General features: G+C 36.0%; 1 protein-coding gene across 9 annotated transcripts in view; it reads right to left on the bottom strand.

Moving 5' to 3' along the window:
• LOC116713542 (protocadherin-15-like) overlaps nt 1-20,633 on the bottom strand; it is a 178,426-nt gene that overhangs the window by 18,295 nt on the left and 139,498 nt on the right. For all 9 annotated transcript variants that reach the window (XR_004337888.1, XM_032553731.1, XM_032553734.1 and 6 more), the window contains 7 exons: nt 15,357-15,466; nt 14,688-14,828; nt 11,450-11,577; nt 8,769-8,984; nt 6,857-6,945; nt 5,868-6,044; nt 247-465 (listed from right to left, as the gene is read on the bottom strand). Coding sequence is in view for 8 of the 9 variants with exons in the window: in XM_032553731.1 (XP_032409622.1) it covers nt 247-465; nt 5,868-6,044; nt 6,857-6,945; nt 8,769-8,984; nt 11,450-11,577; nt 14,688-14,828; nt 15,357-15,466 (1,080 nt within the window). In the remaining variant the exon portion in view is untranslated. The remainder of the gene's footprint in view (nt 1-246; nt 466-5,867; nt 6,045-6,856; nt 6,946-8,768; nt 8,985-11,449; nt 11,578-14,687; nt 14,829-15,356; nt 15,467-20,633) is intronic.

Here is a 20,633-nt window from a genome sequence, read left to right as displayed (position 1 = left end):
GCTTTCCCTCAACAGCCTACAGGGTGTAGGATGTTAAAAACACATTGAAACATCAATTATAAATATCTGACTTGTCTACACAAGGCAAACCCTTTGGCAAAAACTGCAAAATGGCATCTCCCAAGATAGTTTACAGCCTTAACTGTTACAAATTTCCTTGTGAAATTCCTTCAAAAAAGACTGCTAAAAGTTTGTCTATTAATTTCACAAAATCAAGAATTGTGGTTGACGAATTTAGGCACTAACTGTTTGTAGGTGACCATGACGATGAGGATGGCAGGAATGCAACAGAGGATAATGATGATGGCCAGGGCCAGAAGCGCTCCCTCTGTGTAGCCCACAGCTTGAGCAGCCTTCTTCACACTGGCCACAATGTCTGGTGAGCGGATCTCAAGGATGCGGCCACCCTCGCCCACATGTGGCTGGACCTCTTTATTGATCTCCAAGACATTGCCGTCAAGAAACCTGGAAACAGAGAAATCATGACAGGGAAACAAGATTATTTATTGTACTCAACCAAATAAACAGCATTTCTTTGTGTATTCAAGTCTATACACAAACAAATGCTGTTTATTTCTTTGCTTTCACACAGTTGTTAACATAAGAGACTTACACTTACACATTTGGTTTTATACGCACTTTTAAAGTTTCTAGTTGGCCAATATCAGTACATATCAGACTAACCACACAATAATCGTTTTAATTAATGGAGAAGAGTCAAGTTAAATGAAAGAATAGTTCTTCGAAAAAAGTGTTAATTTTTTTTGACTCTGCACAAAGGTTTCACACAAGCAGGTAGTGCCTTGCGTTTTTTTACAACACATTTTGTAAAAGTAATACAATTATCCATCTATTTGTTGTCTATACAAGATTATCCTTGTGGAGTTTCAGGTGGGCAGGTCTCCAGCAGTTCTTGAGCGAGAAATGGGTTACACCCCTGACAGCTTGTCAGTCCATCACAGGGAGTGCAACCAAATTATGCACAATATTAATAGTGAAGCGAGAATGAAAAAAAATAAGACTCATAAAACCTGATTGAAAAAACAAAAAAAAAACTTAAGAGAATGCCAGAGATAACTATAGAAATTCGCTGGTCAGAAACTTAAAAGTAAAATCTTCTTCCGATCAATGATCATAGCTAAACACTATCAAGCTTTACTGACAGCAGCCTTTAAATTGAGGAAGTTATTACGGTCAATATTGGTGATATGTAATAACTCAGAGGAAGGAGAAGAGATGCTATTGTAAAAGAAGCTGTGTTTGTTATGGAGACATGCCAGGTGTTAAATTAGGCTGTTACTATAGAGAGCTAGACCAGCAGGTGCTGGACATTTTACTCATTCACCATGTTTTAATTTTTCATTTCTGGTTGTTTCATACCCAGACCTTTTGGATTCAAGAAGGGACCCTCCATCATATAACTTTGTGCCTCCCTTAGAGATGTTTTGTCAGGCTGTAGAAAGATTGAAGAGATCTAGACCTGATCTCACTCATCACAGGAAGATGCCTGACAGTAAAGCAGTTCTGTTTTAATCTTTTGAGCTTTCAGCACGTTTGTTTTGGAACACAATGTATTGGAGATGTTGGCAGCCTCTGGAAATCTTTGACCTAAGAGACGAGTCTGTAGGCTCTAGAAAATAGCCACAGAAAAGAACTTTTACAATAATCCAAGTTTAAAAGGAAAAAAAAAGAGTAAGATTTACAATCCATCTGACTTTATTTTACGTTTACTTTATTGTAAATTGAGCAAATGATTATGACTGATGCACTTCTAGAAATTAACACTCAAAATCCCTGGAGTTTGAGAAAAAAAATCTATATTTTTCTTCAAATTTTAATGTCAGTAACACTGACATTTAATATTATGATAACATAAAAGTTAACTGTGAATTTGATCAGACAAAAATATTAAAATATTTACATGAGCAAAATTTAACATCCATGGTTATAATCACTACTTCAGTTTTATTAACAGACATGTAGCTAAAATAGCATCTATATTGTAGAAATATTATGTTGTTAAAGAAGCAAAAAGATAATAGCTTTCAAACATCCTCCATCACAAAGAAGCACACATGATGCCACGTCCAATTACTGTCATTTCTCTTTTTACATAGGTGGAAAAATAAGTCTAGATGAAGGTCATTAACTGGTTTGTGGCAATCAATCCTCTAGAGAGCTGACATAGTTGTGAGTGTTGCATTCAAGGTGGAACAGGGACAGGCTGTACAACACTCGCTAACAACACCGTCTTTCTCCTTCTGTGACAAAGTCACAGCCATATAACATGCAATTACCCCTCAGCACTGTCAGACATGTGTTGCATGCATAAATAGCTTTTCATTTTGAATTTATATGGGTTTCTGGCTGTATTTAAAGGAAGGAGTTGCTTATAAAACAGCACTAATGTATTAAAACTAGCTACAATCTCTTTTTATTGGCTTCACCACCATTGCAACTGATAGTTTGGTAAATGCCAAAAAAGCAGCTTACAAAACACAAGTAATACCCTTCACTTGGCTCAAAGTCCTGTCTTGTCTCTAGTGCTCCTTAGATTGTGAAAAGTACACATGTATTTTTCAAATGAACTTAGTTTTTTTTTGTCTCAAAGGTGAAAGATGGGTTTCTTTCAGCATAAAAAAAGGAATGACCATCAAGGATTCATAGAAATATACATGGATATAGACTGATCAATATGAGCTATGCAGGAAACTAAAAAAACTGTTTCATGTGTAAATGCTGTGTGACTACTACAAGATGAAGACATTATATTATAAAATTCCAAAATACTTTAAACCTTAGAATGAAAGATTAGTCGCTGAAATTCTTAGTGACAAAGCTTCTGACAAACTTGACTAAGGTTTTATTACGTAACTGAAAATGTTAAATATTGGAACTCAAGGTGTCACAAACCTGATCACCTAATTAGCTTGAAGCACAAGCAAAGATTTTCTGAGCCTTTAAATAATCTTTTAGTTTGGGTCCGTTGGTTACACATTCATGGAGAAGACTGTTGATGTGACATGTCCAGAAAACAGGCATTGGTGCCCTACCCTAGGAAGGAAAGTCACAAGATTGCAAAAGAACTATACTTCATTCACAGAATGCTGTATCCAAGCATATTAAAAAGCTGAGTGGGGTAGGAAAAGACACAGCGAGGATAATCTGTCAAGCAAAATCCATTCAAGAATTTGAGGGAGCTTCATAAAGGGAGAATTAGGTAGGAGTTAGCAGATCAAGAGCCAATACACCGAAACAAATCCTTTCCTGAACCAGAGACAACATCAGAGGTGTGGGCTGAGGGGAAAAAGAAATGGGCTCAAACATTTCTCAGTGGTCCACAATACTCTTTTCAGATGAAAATAAAGTTTGTATTCATAAAAAAATCAAGGTCCCAAGTTCTGGAGGAATATTGGAAAGGCACAGAATCCACATTCTATGAAGTCCAGCATGAAACTTTAACTATCAGTGATGTTTTGGGATGCCACATCATCTGCTGGTGTTTTCTGAAGTCCACAGTCAACACAGCCTTGTATCTGTCATGATTTTTCTGTTCTCTGCCATGTTTTGTACTGCTTCACTACTTGTCCCATTCCTGCTAATTAGTTCATTGCTCTTTCCCGTGCAGATGTCTATTTAAACACCTGCTCCTCAGTTGCCCCTCAGTCATGCAAGTCAAAGCCTTGAAGCATTCCTGTCCTATGTTTTTTTTTATTCCTAAAGTCTGTTTTCAGGCTCTTTATCACCGTCTTGTGTCTGATCCTCGTCGGTACTGTGAGTGACATTGATTCTGGCACTGAAACTTGTTTCATTTACCTGAAAGCTGATTATAGCCTCAGAGATTTTTCTCCAAGGAATCTCTAAGGAGGAGTGCCCAGGAAACCATCTTTACAAAGTAAAGGTTTTCTTCTTGAAAACCTTTACTTTGTAAAGCTTGTAAACTTGTAGTGTAGCTAAGTTTGTTGTCTACACTACTCACCTGATTGTTTGTTCCACAGAGTTTTACCAGATAGCAGATTCGGTGGACAAAGTTGCTAATCATCTTACACATTTCTATTATTATCAATAAATTTATTTAACAATTCCTGGATTACCTGAACCTGAATTCCTGTACCAGCAGGACCTGGAACTAGTCCTATTGGAAAGTAGGTGAGAACAAGTGTTTAGGCACCCCTGGGTGGTTGCCATGGGAGATTCAATATTTCTTAAACATGCATTAAAGAATAAAAGAGAACTTTTTGATGAAGGAATAAAATTATAACATGATATGAAGTCAAAACAGTCAATTTTACATCATACCTCACTTTAAAATATACATCTTTCAATTATCTTATGCAATATTCTATTTTTGAGACATTGATATTTGGGGTTTTGTTGCCTGTAAGACAGAATCATCAAAATAAGAAGAAACAGTATTTCACCCTATATGCAAGGAATCTGGAAAAAAAAAACAACGACAAAAAACAAACCCTTTTTTAAATCTAACAATGCGATATTTGATCAGTCATCACACTTAAACTATGATTTTTACAGAAAAAGGTGAATGATATTAATAAGCTGAATCATTTACGAAATAGGCCACTATTTTCAGTTCAAATGGTGTGTCTAGTAGAATGGTAAATGGTAAATGGCCTATACAAGTATCACATTTTATCAAATCCAGAGGACCCCACAGCAGTTCACACTACACCCCGTCATTCACACACATATTTACATACTGTTCCTTCTACTATCTCCTGAAAGTATAAGGAAGCAGTTAGCTTTCAAAGATTACAAGACAGAAATAATTTGACACCCTCCTTAATTTTTTTTTTCTATGAGAATTTCTTTAGAGCTAAGAAAAATATGTACAAAGCTAAACATCAAAAACTATAGCACACATATATAGAAGGAGCTCACGGTTGTAAGTGCAGGATGGGTAAAATAGCACAAATTCAAATCTACTCGGTTTATTTACAGCACCATTTAACAACAAATTTCATCTCAAGATATTTTACAAAAAAAATGTAATTTCCATTCAATTCCACATACGTACATTACAATTAATCTTGGTTATCAATCAGTGAACTAGGCTCATCTTATTATTCCAATTAGTTTAAAATGTTTACTGCCTAAGGAAACTCAGCAGAGTTAGATGGAAAATAAGAAATTTAAAATAGGTCCCAATAGTATTAATGTACTGTTCCATCAGAAAAGTGAAGAGATTTATTTTAGTAAGTTAGGAATTCTGTCTATAAAACTAAAATGAAAGATTGTTATATGATCACTTTGACAGGCAGAATACAGAACATGGCAACTGTGTGTGCAAGGATAGTTCTGAGTTTTACCTATTTATGTTCTCGTTGTGCAAAATATATTGCACCCATCTGGCTATAATGATTGTTTTCTTTTGCATTCTAGGACACTCTCTTAGCAACACAGCACCCAATGCTGGTATGTTTTCCCAGCTCTGAGGTCCTTTAAGGGCTTTTGAGGTACTGGAATGATAGGTTGTTCAACAGATTGGGAATGACTCTTCACTAGACTCTCAGTTAATATTACTTTGACCTCACTCGATCCTCTTCACCTACATACTGTGACTTCCAATATTGACAGATATTGTACACCTGCAGGATAATCAAGGCTGTGAAGAAACAAGAAAGAGGTAGTGGAGGGAAATCCCTGTAAAGAAAATGCCTAGAGGAACATGAGAAAGAAATTTTTGTTGTTCAAAAAAGACAAAGGTCAATGGAGGCTACAGGCAAAACACATTTATGTTTAAGCCAAAACCCAACATTCCTGAGGATTCATTTATACAAAGAACATTTGGACTTTAGTATACACAAAATGGTTTACTCAAAATCTTGTGACAAATTTCACCCACTTACTTGAAGAGCTCCTGCCGTGAAATGGCTCTGTTTGTTAGTGGATCGATGGCATACACCATTAGATCTGACTTAGTGTAGTCCTCCAGCTCATAGCCATCGCCATAACGACGTGGCCCGATAGACTCAACGATCACCTTGGCACCGGGAATCTGGTCCTGCACATGACGCTCCAGAATGCTAAAACCAAAAATTTATTTAAATTTAATGAACAGAGGGGAAAAAAGGCCTACCTATTAAAAAATTGTTATTTTAGACAAACATAAAGATGATTTTGGTTGGAAACATAAAATTTGCACTGTTGGGTTTCATCAACTTTTTGACATTGTTTATGACCTTTGCAGTCAAGACACTTGCACCTTGATAACTGTTTGATGGCTCTGAAAGCACTGAAAAGCAACTGGGAATGTTCTCCCAGTTGCATAAATGTCAACTCTATCAATATTAACAAAGGCAGGAATCTGAACAATTATCTTCTTTATTAATGGGCTAACCCTTTTTACAGAGCATCACTGTCTGTAAGGTGGACAAGTGAGTTTTCAAAAGATATTTGTTTATATATTGGTGTGGTAATGTTTTAGAGAGACTGAATTTGGGGTTTTCATTAGGTTATAAATCACAATAATAAAGAAAACAGAAATACAGACTGGAAATATATTACTATGTGTCATAAATTTATGGGTTTCAAATGTTGAATTGAGCAACTGAAGATTCTTGTTCACAAATTAAGGAAACATGGAGTGAGTGAAAAATAATACAGGTCAAAAAAATGTACTATTTTGCAGCTCAATTACACGTCACTTGACAGTATTCATAGATGCACATTTATATGTATAATATTGCATAGGGTAGATATTTAACATATTTGTACTTCAGACAACATGAAAATGAGCACAGACATAATTTATAGTGTTGCATACTCTCAACCATGCTTTTCTTTTTACGTGAAATTGACATTTACTTTCAAATTTGAAGATTGACTCATGTCTTACCTAATGAGCTCTTCCTTCTTCTCTTCTACTAAGTAGGGAGGGACAGAAGAGACAACAACCTGCATGTCTAATGCATTGACTACTGAAACCTAAGAAAGTGAGTGGAGCACAGAGGAGGGAGGTGGTGGGGGGACAGAAAAAAATGGGACCATGAGTTAAAAAGACCACAGGAAATCAAGATAAATTGTGATTAGGGGAGTTATTCATATGCCCCACTGTGAGTTTGGCCGACTCATTTAAATGATTCTTTTGATGCAGCAAGTCAGACCCTGTAATTGCCTGCTTGTATTGGAGCCATGCGGCAAACCTAGCAGGTCTATAATTCTGATGCCACAGTTAAGTGCATAGGCAATGGCCTCTGGGCTCTGAAGCCAAATCTCCCATGTGGCTCTTGGAAAATTAGGTTTCCCCTTGAAAATTAACGAGTGCCATGCTTATGCACTCGCCGCTCTCTCATATTCAGGCAATGTCCCAGACCCTCCTTCTGTCTCATTAGAGACCTGTTAGCCAGACATATTTCACTACCCAGCCTCCCCAGAGTAAGGACAAAAAAAGAAAAAAAGAAACTGCATTTGGGGAACAGCAGAAAAGAAACAGTGGGTGCATGGGCAAATTATTTCAATAATAGGCAAACATAAAGCAAGGCAGATGCACATATAATTTTGAGTTAATTTCTGTACTGAAACAAAGAACTTGAATTGGATTATCAGCTAGTGGCCAAGGCCACACATTGAGAGCTTTTGCCCTCTGTGAATGATGCAGTTGACTAAACTATAACACACCGCATAAGCATTTTAAGGCAAAAGACAAAAGTCCTTTATTAAGTTAGCAGTAATAGTAACAGAGCAGCTTTAACAAAGGTAAACCAATTTTACCTTTACACATAACTGGCACCCGTTCTTAAGAATCTTTTTAATGATTGTTGTGAATAACATATTTTGCCACTACTCGTTAAAGAATAAAGTACAGCTTTATTCTTTAAACCAAACCAAAATAAACTGTAAATGTCAATATAATCATATGTTGCAATTCCAAAATTAAGCAAAATAAATATATAGTTTTTTTTTTAAAAGTTCATAGCTCAAAGTCAAAGTCTTCAAACTAATTCTGAAGGTTTTGAGTTATATGTTTTCTTGTGAGGATATGGGATGGTGTGTTTGTGTTCTTGTAAAAAATAAGGTACGTATATTTATGTTTTCTTTTTGTGTAGAACTGTTTGTGTGTATTTGTTTTTGCAACCAGCTGTGGACTTTCTCAGGCATATTGATGTGGCCTTTGAAAATAAGTCTTACAGGGAGTTTTCAGATTTCTCGACTGAGAAATAGACACCCTTTTACCTGAAAAAATCTGAGATGCCTTCTAATGTTTTCAACTGAACATTTTTTGATGCCTCAAGTAGAACAAGTCTATAAGATTGTTTAATACTAACTTAATAGCGTTGATATTCCATAAGAATTGTTTGTCTTCTGCATCATTTATGACTGAAAGTTGTGTGATTTCTGGTCATGTACAGTGTGATTGAAAACAGCATCAATGATAGCTAAAATAGCATTTTCTTAAATTCTACCTATAAAGATATGAAAGGTTTTTGGTCTGAGTTTGACTCAAGTTATTAATAACATAGGGAAATTAAGTAGTACTTAATCAAAATCCCATATAAAATACGAGGCAAGTAGATCAGCTGTCTGAAACAAATGTTATATATTGTACAGGAATTGTGAGGGAAAAAAATCTGACAATGTATGCATCAGTTTGCTCTGTAAGCTGCTCTTAGAATAAATCAATAGGCTGCTACTATACTGGTGACATGTTAGTCAACAACTAGGAGTACATAATCACCTTGAAAATTGTGCTTAGTAATGTGTACACACTCACAGTGTAGACTGCAAAAACCTAAAAACAGAATACTCACCACCACTTCAGCACTGTTGCTGAAACCTTTCCCATAGTTATCAGTGGCAATGACTTCAAACTTGAAGTAGGACCTTCGCATATTTCGAAACATGATGGCTGACTTAATGATCCCAGTGTAGGCCTCGATGACAAAGCTGTTCTGGCCCTCTGCTGTGGGAGGTATAATTAGGCGGTATGCCATGGCGCTGAAGTTCCCTGTGTCCTTATCAGTGGCCTGTAATAAAAAAGCAGCATGCAGTAACAAAGTGGAAAAGAAATTAAAAACTATCAACATAATATTTAGAAAAGAGGTCAAATGGCAATGTTGCTTTAAGTGCTCTAATTCCCTTTTAATAAATACCAAGCATGTGCCAAGGTGGCCTAGAGCTATGAGTAATATACCTGCCCATTACCTACTTGAATACATTTAATGTGTACTGTGAAAAAGTCAAATTGACATGGTGGAAAAGCGTCTTGCTGATATTTATAAGCAACAAATCCAAATTCGTCTCCAGTGACATTATGTGCATCCAATTATTGCTATGTGCCTGACACTTGGTTTTGATGAGGTAGAGAAGAGTGATATTTTCAGAGAAAACAGCAGCCTGGTGTGCTTGATAATGGGAGTGTAGGGACTGAACAAAAATGTTTGGTCAGGCAGCCTAACAATGAGCTCATTTTTAGCTTAAAACTAACACCAAAAAGCAGAGGGTATATGTATATGTTCTTTAAAATGCATATTTTATTTACATTTTCACCATCAAGGACTGAGCAAATCTCATCAGAAACTGAGCTCAGATACAAGCGTGTTTTGTTTGGTGACACTGATAAATTGCAGCAATCTCTTTTTTTTGTCTTGCAATTGAAACAGAGGGGATACATAGCATTGGATGCAGTCTTGAAGTGCATAAGTCAATATAGTCAGATATTCTCACCAGTGTAGATTTTATGAATTACATTTGCCAACATTCCGGATAGAGAGAAATCCCTTAAATTGTTATGGATGCACAGTAAGGTGCTTAAAGTAGGGCACTAGAAGTCTGTGCTTCAGGTTTAGCATACACTTAGTTATTCTTTAAAGGCAGCAAAGAATGAACTTTTATGAAATAAGCCTGGGAGCTTCTCATGCTTAAGTACAACTATTCACAGTTTTAAAAGGCATGGGAACAGGCAGTCACAAGGGAACCCCAAAAGAGTCATTTGCATTGCCATGAGTCTGGTTAGTCTTTGAATAAAATTACGTTTCCCAAGGAAATATACTTTTTAAACCAAAGAACAGCTTTATCTGATTAATTGAACATTCATTATCTTAAGTACACACTACCAAAATTAAACCTTAAAAATATAATTAAATGTATTTATAAAATACTTGCAATACTCGTGTGTTTCTGTGGAGCAAAATGAGATGTAAACTTTACTTTTTATAATCTTTATCTTCAAATATCATCCAGTGGAGGGGAAAATAGCTCTCAGTTTTGTAACTATGGTATATAACGAACTGCCACACTTAGTAATAAACACTTTGGCGCATTCCAAGTTAAATAAGACAAAAAGAAGTTGCCTTTTTATTTTATTCCAATACTACATACAAACATTCAACAAAATACTTTGAAAGGTTCTGCAATAAACACTGTTATAGAAAGTTTAAATAACCATGTCTACCGTTTGGGTTTATATATGATTACTTTACAGACTAGTTGTCTGGGGCTTTACTGTTACCTAATCACAAACAATTCTTGATAAGTGAAGAGGTTTTAAAAAGGAACTATTGTTTTACTTTTCTGCTTGTTTTGCTGTTGGAGAAGTTACCAAGCAAAGATCTTATTGATGTGTGGATCAATAAAAACACTGTCACCGCCTGTCAGAGTATAGACATTGGATTTTTCTTGCAGCAAAGATTTCACTTCTGTCAGTTGAGCTCAAATGCATCAAAACCGTCAATGATGTATTCTTTTTGTTTATTTCATCTTCTGTGAAAGGAAGGCTAGTATTGACCCCTGGAGTAATACAAGTGAGGAAAATACAAATATTTAGTTAAAATGGTAACTATCAAGAGAGATTTTATTATATCTGTACAATAAATAGAAATGCAATTTTGAGAAATGTTGGAAAGCATTAACTAAAAATTGGTTTTATCAGTTTGCTCTATTTTACATTGTCAACTTCTTTTTTTTTATTCAGGAAAACTCAGGTAAGTAATATTGAAAGTCTGGCTTCAATAACTCATTTCACTCCTCCTGTTAGTTGTGAGGTGGACTTTCTATGGCTCGGTCTAGAGACCTGGAGAGCCTGAGGGGCCAAATCATCGCCTCAACTGTATATAAAGCAGCACTTAGGAACAATGGCAACATTATGTTAGAGAATGGCCAAAGTTTCATAAGTTAAATATCACAGGGGATCTCAGTAACAAAACATATGACCAACATATTGCAATTGTTGTATATTGAAGACAATGTGCAGGTTTTACCTGCTTGTGAATGAAAGTAGACAACAAATAGAGCAAAACTGAAAAAGAGATGTAACCAGAGATAGTGGAACAGAACAAACTGTGTGGAGTAAAGCTGATCGGATGAATTGTCACACCAAGGCTGCCAGAGAAGGGAATCAGGCACTGGAGGTTCAGCCAATTCCCTCGACATATATGGCATAAACCCCCCTCCCAAAAAACGAACTTATTTTCTATGTTTTCTATTTTCTTACCACTATTTTGAGAACAGAGCTGAAAATCTTGGTGTCTTCAGTCACACCACCAATGTAAAGCTTTCTGGAGAAGACGGGCGGGTGATCATTTTCATCCTCTATGTAAATAAACACCTTGGCAGTGTTGGCTGCAAAAAGCAAAAAACAACAGTATAAATGTAAATAAATAAATGAACATATAAAGTTCTAGACAGACTTTCACTTGAGCTAAAAATGCAGGTCTAATTTCCATTTCTCTTAGGCAATGTGAAACCAAAAAACTTTGGCATGTACTGTGAGAAACACCAATTTGAGTGAGTCACTGTATTTCAAGAGTCTAATAAGCCAGGTTTGCTGAACCCTCATACATTTATAAATGAAAAAAAAAAAGAATATCTGTTAGGAAACTTTCTTCTTTAACAGCCAGAAGCTTATTCAGTCACGTGGCCTGTAGATCATCAGATGCTGCATAATCTGGCCTTGAAAATGTCAGATCAGAGTAAGTTCTTCTGTTCCCAAGACTACTCTGAAATGCATTACTTCATGGAAAATAACCCAGAATTATTTTTTTTTAAAGAAACCCACATCATCACATTAGTTTCTTTTTTATTTCATACTTTCAAAGATCGTCACTTCTGAAACGATTTCTATCAGCTTTTAAATTGTTGTAAAAATGTAAAAACAAAACATGAAAAGCAAACTTTTCATTAGGTAATTTTTAATTACCTATGATAACTATCTGAACTGATTTTATATATGTTCTTTTCAAAATAGCTCAAACTCAGTCTGATTGGATGGAGAATTCATACAGATTGTCCAATGGTTTTAGGCTTGGTCTTTGACTGGGCCATTCTAGTGCATTGAAATTCTGTGATATAAACCTTATTGTAGCTCTATCAGTTTATTAGCCCTCCTACTGTCTTAGGCTTTATGGCAGAAAATGTGGGAAAGACTCCCTAAACCAATCCCTTATTTGAAGCTTTAGATAATCTTACTTAGAACAATTACATTCTACACAGAATTTAAAATTTAGAAATTGCCTTTTAGTGAAGCTTCACATATTTCATTGCTTGCATTTTTCTTAAGCAATTGTCAGCACTCATACAATCCATCCAGGTCTGCCTGTTGGACAAATATAATATCAAGAATCTCTTTTTCTTCACAAAAATGTAAAATCATCCTGCAGTGAAACTAAGGATGCATCAAGGGAGTTGGAAAGAAACCCAAACACATCACATTGAATTACATACACACTGGCTACAGTGTGAATTACATATGGACAGGCCTCAAGGGAATGAGTTCATCTCTCCTCCCTCTTTGTTTTTAAAAGTGCCCATTTCCCCCCCCAGACTTTTAAAACATAAATACAGCAAGGGCCCTTCTGTAGCTTTCTTTTACACACTCATAATGTAAATGCAAGGAAAAAACAGGCCCATTAAATGAAAGGATCACTTCAAAACAAGCTGGAGAGCAGTAAGGGGTGTGTTCCCATCTACAAAGCATGGCTGTCTTACACTCTGACCTTATGATAAATTAATGTGTGTATACAGAATGTATTACATAGATAAACTCTGCACTAGTCCTAAGACTAGCAATCACATACCCAGAGTATTCGCCCTTCTGGGTAAGTGAGATAGTTTCACTGACCCAAAAGTACACCAATGGTGTACAACCAAACTCAATTATCATAACCCTGAGATAAAAGCTGTTCTTTATTGTAAAGCCTCCATAATTGGTTACAAGTGAGGAAAGAAAAATACATCTACCCACTCAAAAACTCTCCCTTATGTGTGAGACAAGAGCCCTCTTATGGTTTGTGTGCCTGACTACTGTTTACTTGTAATTACTTGTAATTTACAATGTGAGGGCCACATAGAGTGAGAAGATGAGAGGCGTGAAGAGCAGGCCATTGATTACTCCTTGACCAAGTTTGGAGGCAGCATATTATTTGTCATCGTAGGGAACTTGTATGTCAGTAAACTGGCCATTAACAAGCCTAATAAAAACCTAGATGTAGTAATGATATCAGAGAAAGTGTTATCTAAAGTCTCTGTCAGCTACAAACAAAATAAATCCACAACAGCATTTAAAACTTGTATTTGTGGAAGAGGGCACACAGCAAAGTATATAGAGAAATCTGTAAAACCTACAATTTAACTCACATGGACACTGAAAAGATTTAGAACTCTAAAATATGAAATTCTGTCATTAGCTTGCAGATGCAGTTCAATACGAAAGAGTATATTGAAAAGAAAAAAATATTAATTTCAGCAATTTAAAGTAAAGAAAGAAACCCTTATATTTATACATTTGTTATAAGCATAGTGACATTTTTCAGTTTTTTATCCTCCTGATTTTGCGGTGAACAACGTAGGATATTTTATTCATGCATTAAAAATCTCTTCTTTTTTAATGGTCTTATGATGCATTTAATTTATCTGAGAAACTGGGTTTTCAGCAGCTCCAAGCCATAATCAAAAAACCTACCCAAATTAACCATTTGAAATATGCCCCTGACTGTGCAAGGCAATTATATGACAGTTTTCTTTAAATGATAGCCTTAAATAATAATGATAATATAAAAATGCTAATAGATTAGGTTATAAAGGCCATTTCTAAATTCATATAACTGCACCAACCCAAACTAAGCAATTATATTTTAACAGAAATGTGGGAATCACGACCCTTAAATCAACAAGCACATTTTTTAAGCATATTTCACTTAAAAACAAAAAAAGAAAGCACAAGATGAATTAATTAAATATTCTTTTTCTATGAATAATCTCACACATGCCCCATATAGAGAAGAAAAGCATAAATTAAAACAAATGATGATGAATATACTATTAAAATACAGTTAAAGCAGGGACAGGTGAATAAATGTCATAATAATTATGTATTAGACAAACCTTTTCCAGTAGTTTCTGCTATTGCTGCCCATTTTAAATCTCACTGGAATGTTTTTATTAATCTTAAACAATAGGTAAAAAAAAATAAAAATTAAACTTAGCGATTAAACTTACACACACCAAATAATCTATCTGGTTATGTGAAGATGTTGCTTTTCTGTGTCAGAATATGTTCTGAGTAAAAAGAAAAAAAAAAACATGTCAAAGTATTTGACATGTTTTAAAACACATCAATAAAACAAACCACACAAAGCAGCTTGTGATGGAGAAATGCAGTGAATCAAATATGATTTTACTGTTGTAGTCACAAAACCATGGTAAAACACCTATATTTAAAAGTTATTTCTTACTTTTAGAAGGCACACGCAGGTTGGACATGACAACTCTCAAAGAATCTGCTTGCACCCTGAGAACGTAGCTGGTTATATTCTCATAGTCCAGAGGTTGGGCAATGGAGATGACACCTTTGCTGCTGTTCACCTTAAAGTGACCTGAAAACAAGACAACATAGTGACTATTAAATAAAGGGTTGTTTTCCTCCTTTTTATTATTTTAGCTCACATGCCTGTTTTCTGCTTTTGATTGAATTTGATTTGTCACTTTTCAAATGTAAAATAATTTTTGTTTCTCTTTGCCAACAAGTTTAGCAAACCATTTAAAGTTTGAGTGCAACAGAAATTTGATTTTCTATATCTATGCAAAGATGGAGTTAACATAAACTCTGTCGCCTTCAATATTAAGAAAAAATCCTGTTGCTATTTTTTTTCTCAGGGACACTTTACAAAAAAAAAATAAAAATACTCATTCGCAGTATGTGGTAGTACAGACTATTTTGTACCTAAGATAGGAGTTTCTCTCTAATAAAATAACAAATAAAAAGCTTTTTTTTTCAAAGCCATAGTCTGTGTCACAGACAATCCTAGTTAGGAAGTGTGTGGAAAAGACTATTTGTATCTTGTACCCAGAGGAAATTCAATTAATCTTCATTTCCTGCACCGTATTTGATCTGTAGGCCATACCTAGTTCATTTCCTCCAACAATGGAGTAGAAGATGGTTTGATTCATAGCAGCAGCTAAAATAGTCCCCACTGCAGTGCCAACTGGAGACAGCTCTTTCACTGGCAGAAACCTGGAAAGACATCAAACAAATGGTAAGGCAGCCATTGCTGTCCAGCACTTTGGTCAAATCAGTATAAAGAAATTAGAAGAAAGTATAACATCTTCTCCTCCTTTAAAGTTTTAATGTCTCTAAAATGTCGGAATAGATTTCCGCACATCTGTACAAACACTAGACGATGACATGAATCCCCAAATCATTACTGAATGTAGAAACCTATTTTGGTACTGTGGTTAATAAGTAAATGATCTGACCTTTCCCCGCTTCTAAGATCATATCTAACCTTAAGTGAATACAACCCTACATCACAATGCTACAATTTATTGAATAAAAAAAATATTTGAAAAGTTTGTAAAAAACAAAACAAAACACACAAAAAAACCACCAAAAGACAAAGTACAGGCCAAAGGACAAGAACACAATATGAAAAAAAGAAAAATCCTAGAATACAGCAACTGTAGATGCAGATGACTAATCTGAAGTACTTTTTACCTTCCATACTTTTTGGATTGACCAAACAAATATACCACAGCATCAGCAGTCTGATGTTAGCAGTGGTGTCCAGTGTGGCTTGTTCCAAATCAAAGACATTGATTCATCACAGTTACTACTTTTGCTGCTTTGGAGGTGCAACAAATGTCTGTCTCTGCACTTTCCACACAAAATAATGAGGTGCAATGACCCCCGGAGTGAGACTACTGAAAAATGTCTGCCTGAAAGAGGCTTCTCACATAGCAAAACGAGGGAATACAACTTTAAGATTGAATGTTTTCAGTCTTCTCAGATTAAAGAATGAGTTTGGTTTGTTAAAACACATACTGTAGCATCGCTAAGTGAGATATGCTGATTTTTCTTAGGGTTATCTTTCAATTTAAGAAGAAAATGAAGGCAGTCTGGAGCAGACACAATGTGAATTCCAGGAGGAGGCAACACTGTTATCACCTTCCTACAAAGTGGCTTTGCCTGAGGGTTGAAAACTGCTGAGGAATGCTAAGGTGGATATTATTATGACTAAAGTATGCCAATTATTATAAAAGTGGAACCACATGTAAACAGGACCTTGGACATATAAATTGGGTGATTTAGACTGACAAGTGGAATAATCTTGTTTTGATAGATTGCTGCTCTACTAGTATCCAGATATTTGCATAAAAGCTGGCTTAAACAATGAAATTTATTATTATTTTTTTTTACAAAGGTCAATTCGTGAGGAATTCTATTACATCCAATCTGTTATTTTTTTCCTAAGTAGGGCCAAAGTTACTTTTCAATTGAGATGAAAAAAAACCCCAACTAATCTAGAGCAAGAAGAGTGGCATAGACAGAAGAGCAACCTGACATGTCTATAGACAGCAGAGGGTCCCGGTGTCAACATGAGAGAGTGAATGACATGCCGCTGAGAGATGCGGGCGGCTCACATGTGTCAGCAAGCACTCTGCCCCAGGGCCAATGGCAGAGTGATGCTTACGAGACAAGGCAGAGGCGGATAAACCTTGTTACACACCACAGGGGCAGCTGTTGCCGTGTCTACCATACTCCACTTTATACCTCGGTTCCTTTGTTGCAATGCACAACAGACTGAAAAACAAGTAATGAGCCTAACATGAGAGTGTCAGATGTGACCTTCCTGTGCTTTTTTTAATACACTAAATTCAGATGTGCATCATGTGAATGAAGTGTACTTCCAAGATTGCACAAAAAGTTCATCATAACACATAGGGTAAATCATGAATACTTGTTTATTATGCTACCCAGTTGTTCAGCATTTATCAGTTCAATTTACTGAGTGAGATGGATGAATTGAAGTCTTGTTTTGTAAGTTTTGTTAGTAAGCTGATGTGCCACCCTGGTGTGTCTCAAGCAAATATTCAAATGATGAATGATGATTACAAATCTGAAAAACATTTCAACTTCTGTTTCTATAAAAGCTGATAGAAGAAAAATTATTTGAGAGCTTAGTTTTTCAGTCAATACCACATTTAACAGCAAACTCAAAGTCAACCTACTTAAGATTTCCCAGTGGATTAAAGGTGTGATATAACTTTAAAAGACAAAATTTAAATGCTCTTTGCAGTTCTGCGGGTAGGCTAGGACCCCTTCCGTATTTAATGCCAACAAATGTGAAACAAGAAAGATCAAAACAATACTCAGTAACTGGATTTCAGTTTTTATTTTGTTCCCTACTGTCAGTGTTAAGATCCATCCATGGGAAAAAATATTTTACAAAATAATAGCCATCCAACCATTACGCACTTGTCCTTGAAGGGTCACAGGAGACCTGGTGTTCATCTCTGGGGATTATGAGGAAAGTGGAAGCAGAGTATTCCCTGGACAGGGCACCAGTCCATCACAGGGCAACACAGAGACACACAGAACAGGCAACCATACACAGTCGTACCTAAGAGAATCTTAGAGTAAGCAATTGACCGAACAGACATGCTTGTAGACTATTGGAGAGCTGGCATTTGTGCAAAGAGAAAACTCACAAGGAGAACATGTAAACTCCTTGTGGAACGACAACATGCTGGGAATAAATTCCAGGACCTTCTTATTGCAAGACGACAGTGATACCAACTGCGCCACCATGCATTTTCTTGCTTATTTCATACATGATAATAATAAGACAAAACTGACCTTATAAGCATTATATTTGTCAAGATTGCGCATACACTACATTTACAAACGCTTATCTAAAAAGCCAGGGTGAGCCCTTAATGATAGGTTATGCTGCTTGTCTCCTCTGTCTTTCTGCATTGACCTTTATCTGATATTTGGATGTGTACAATGATGACTTTGTGTCAGTTAGACAGCTGCATGATGCCTGTCTATTGAGCAGATTTGAGCAAAAGGTCAGCAAGCCTCTGGAGTTCACATGTTTAAGGCTCAATGCTACAGATTCAAACCTGCAGCTGTAAATCAATCATGCCCTTCAGTTACATTAAGAAGCCCCACGCCCTAAAACTACAAGTCAAGAAAGAAAGGAAGGAACTAAAGAATAAATGTTCACCGACAAACAGATTACAGAGAAGTTGATTTATTTAAATGTAGATTTTCAGTGAGGCATAAAGCCAATGTGTGGGAGAATGCAGTGTAATTTTCACAGCTCAGCCTTGAAATGCATGGCAGTGAGCATAAATATGTGGGCTCAGAGAACCTCTATAAGTTTTATAAACAGCTGGCAAATCGCTAAAAATGCCACTAAAAGAGATGCATAGAATGGGAGCATGTCATCTGCTAATTTATGTAAGAACCGTAGCCATGTTGAAATTTGGGAGGTGATTCTTAGCTACAGTTTAGTTACCAAAATATCAAGGAATGCTTTAAAGAATATATTTTTACTAAGTAATATATTGACTAGTACAAAGCGTTTGATCCGGTCTAGCTAAAATTTGGGCTATTTCTCATGTGATATGGATATTTCTCAGGGAATTTTTCAATATAATATCCTGGATTGATATTATTAGATGTATTTTATTCAAAAAGCATCTTAATAACAGGCTTAGGAACTTGCTGAATAAGGAAACGAAGAAAAAAAAAATCAATACTGCTTAACACAAGAATTCAATAGTTGTAGTCCTTAGAGTTCTTGCCTTGTGTATTGCCAGCAAACTCATGAATGGACTTTCTTTTCCCAATCCTAGTTATTCCTCTTATTTGCACAACTTTATGTCCTGCATGTTTTTCATAAACTCACATTTCCAAAAATAAGCTTATACTTGGTGAACAGTAAATTATTTGTTCTTAACATTTTGTAGCTCATCCTAATAACTTCTGCTCAACTACTGTCAAATAAGTAGCCTTCAACATGGTTACATACATCATAACATGGCCATAACATTGTATTTATGTCTTAAAAATGATTTTTGCTTCTGTACTGTAATTTCTCAGGAAGGGACTTGTCAGTTTATACAATATAAGCTGTAAGCCAAACTCATAAAATCTCTAATATACTCGCTTGAAATATATCACTCTGTGTATTGAATTATATCATCTTCTTTTGCTTTTAAAACTGATTTTTTTATTAATTATATTTTTGATTATATTCTAATTCCTTAAGATGCACCTGTATCTGTTGTTGGCATGTGTGTGCGTGTGGGTGGGTGTGTGGGGGTGAGTGTGTGTGTGTTTTCAAATGCAGAATTGGGAAATAGAACAGGGGCAGATAATTAAAACAACATCTAGCTACCGGGATTATAGTAACAATGTTTTTATTACTCACTGAACCTGTCCCTGTCATGACTATAAAAATAAATATTGAAACTGATTTGTATTTAAGTAGAGCAAGCAAAGCTAACTTCAATGATGAGGACATTATATATATATATATATATATATATATATATATATATATATATATAATCCCTGTTTATTCACCCCTTTAGAAAAGTGATGGTCCTCTGACTGTCAAGTGGGGAGTAACACAAAGGGAAGAAAAAGCGAAATAGTAATAGGCTGAGAAGAAAAACTCAAGGGACGTGGAAGCTTGGCTGCGAGTGAACAGAGGGGACAAGGAGAAGGAAACATAAAATGACATAGTCAGAATCAGTCAGGCAAAAGTCTCAAGCGATTTAGAGTAGATATATAAAGGGAAGTGCTGAGGGGAGATAAGCAGCACAAAAAACTGCTCAGATAGCAGGTTTGTAACACCAGGCCAGAAAACATAGCCTTAGAGCAACTGAAGGTAGGGAGGGACTCACATATCTGGTCTATGTTATACAGCAAGCTAACCCCCTATCTCCAGTTACACAGAAGGAGAAATATGTGTCCATTTGCTTGCTTTAAGGATTGTGTTCCTGACTTGGAAAAAAGCAAAAGGCTTCAGTATAGTTCACCAGGATGCTCCCCGGGGCTCCAGTTAAGTCTTCACCAGGCATATGGAGGAGGAGAAGGGCTCCAGGGGAGTGACATGTGGAAGATTGGTTCAATCCGAGAGAAAAAAAATGCTTCTACTCCAAAATTCACCGAATCTTATTTGTTTCCTGTTGGACAGGTATTATATACATGCTCCATGTCCAACATGATCAATGAGGGTGGTTAAAATTAATGGCTGCCAAACAACTACTGGGTAAGTGGATATGGGCCAGCATTTGGACTGAAATGTCAATGACTCCACCAGTGCTCCCTCCATCCTGCCGTAGGTCTGAGTGTCAGGGTCTTTGGTCTGACTAATTCTCTAGGA

This window comes from Xiphophorus hellerii, chromosome 22 (genome assembly GCF_003331165.1).
Source record: "Xiphophorus hellerii strain 12219 chromosome 22, Xiphophorus_hellerii-4.1, whole genome shotgun sequence".
NCBI classification, from domain to species: Eukaryota; Metazoa; Chordata; class Actinopteri; order Cyprinodontiformes; family Poeciliidae; genus Xiphophorus; species Xiphophorus hellerii.
Note: the sequence above shows the minus strand (reverse complement) of the source record. Positions and strands in the feature narration are given on the sequence as shown.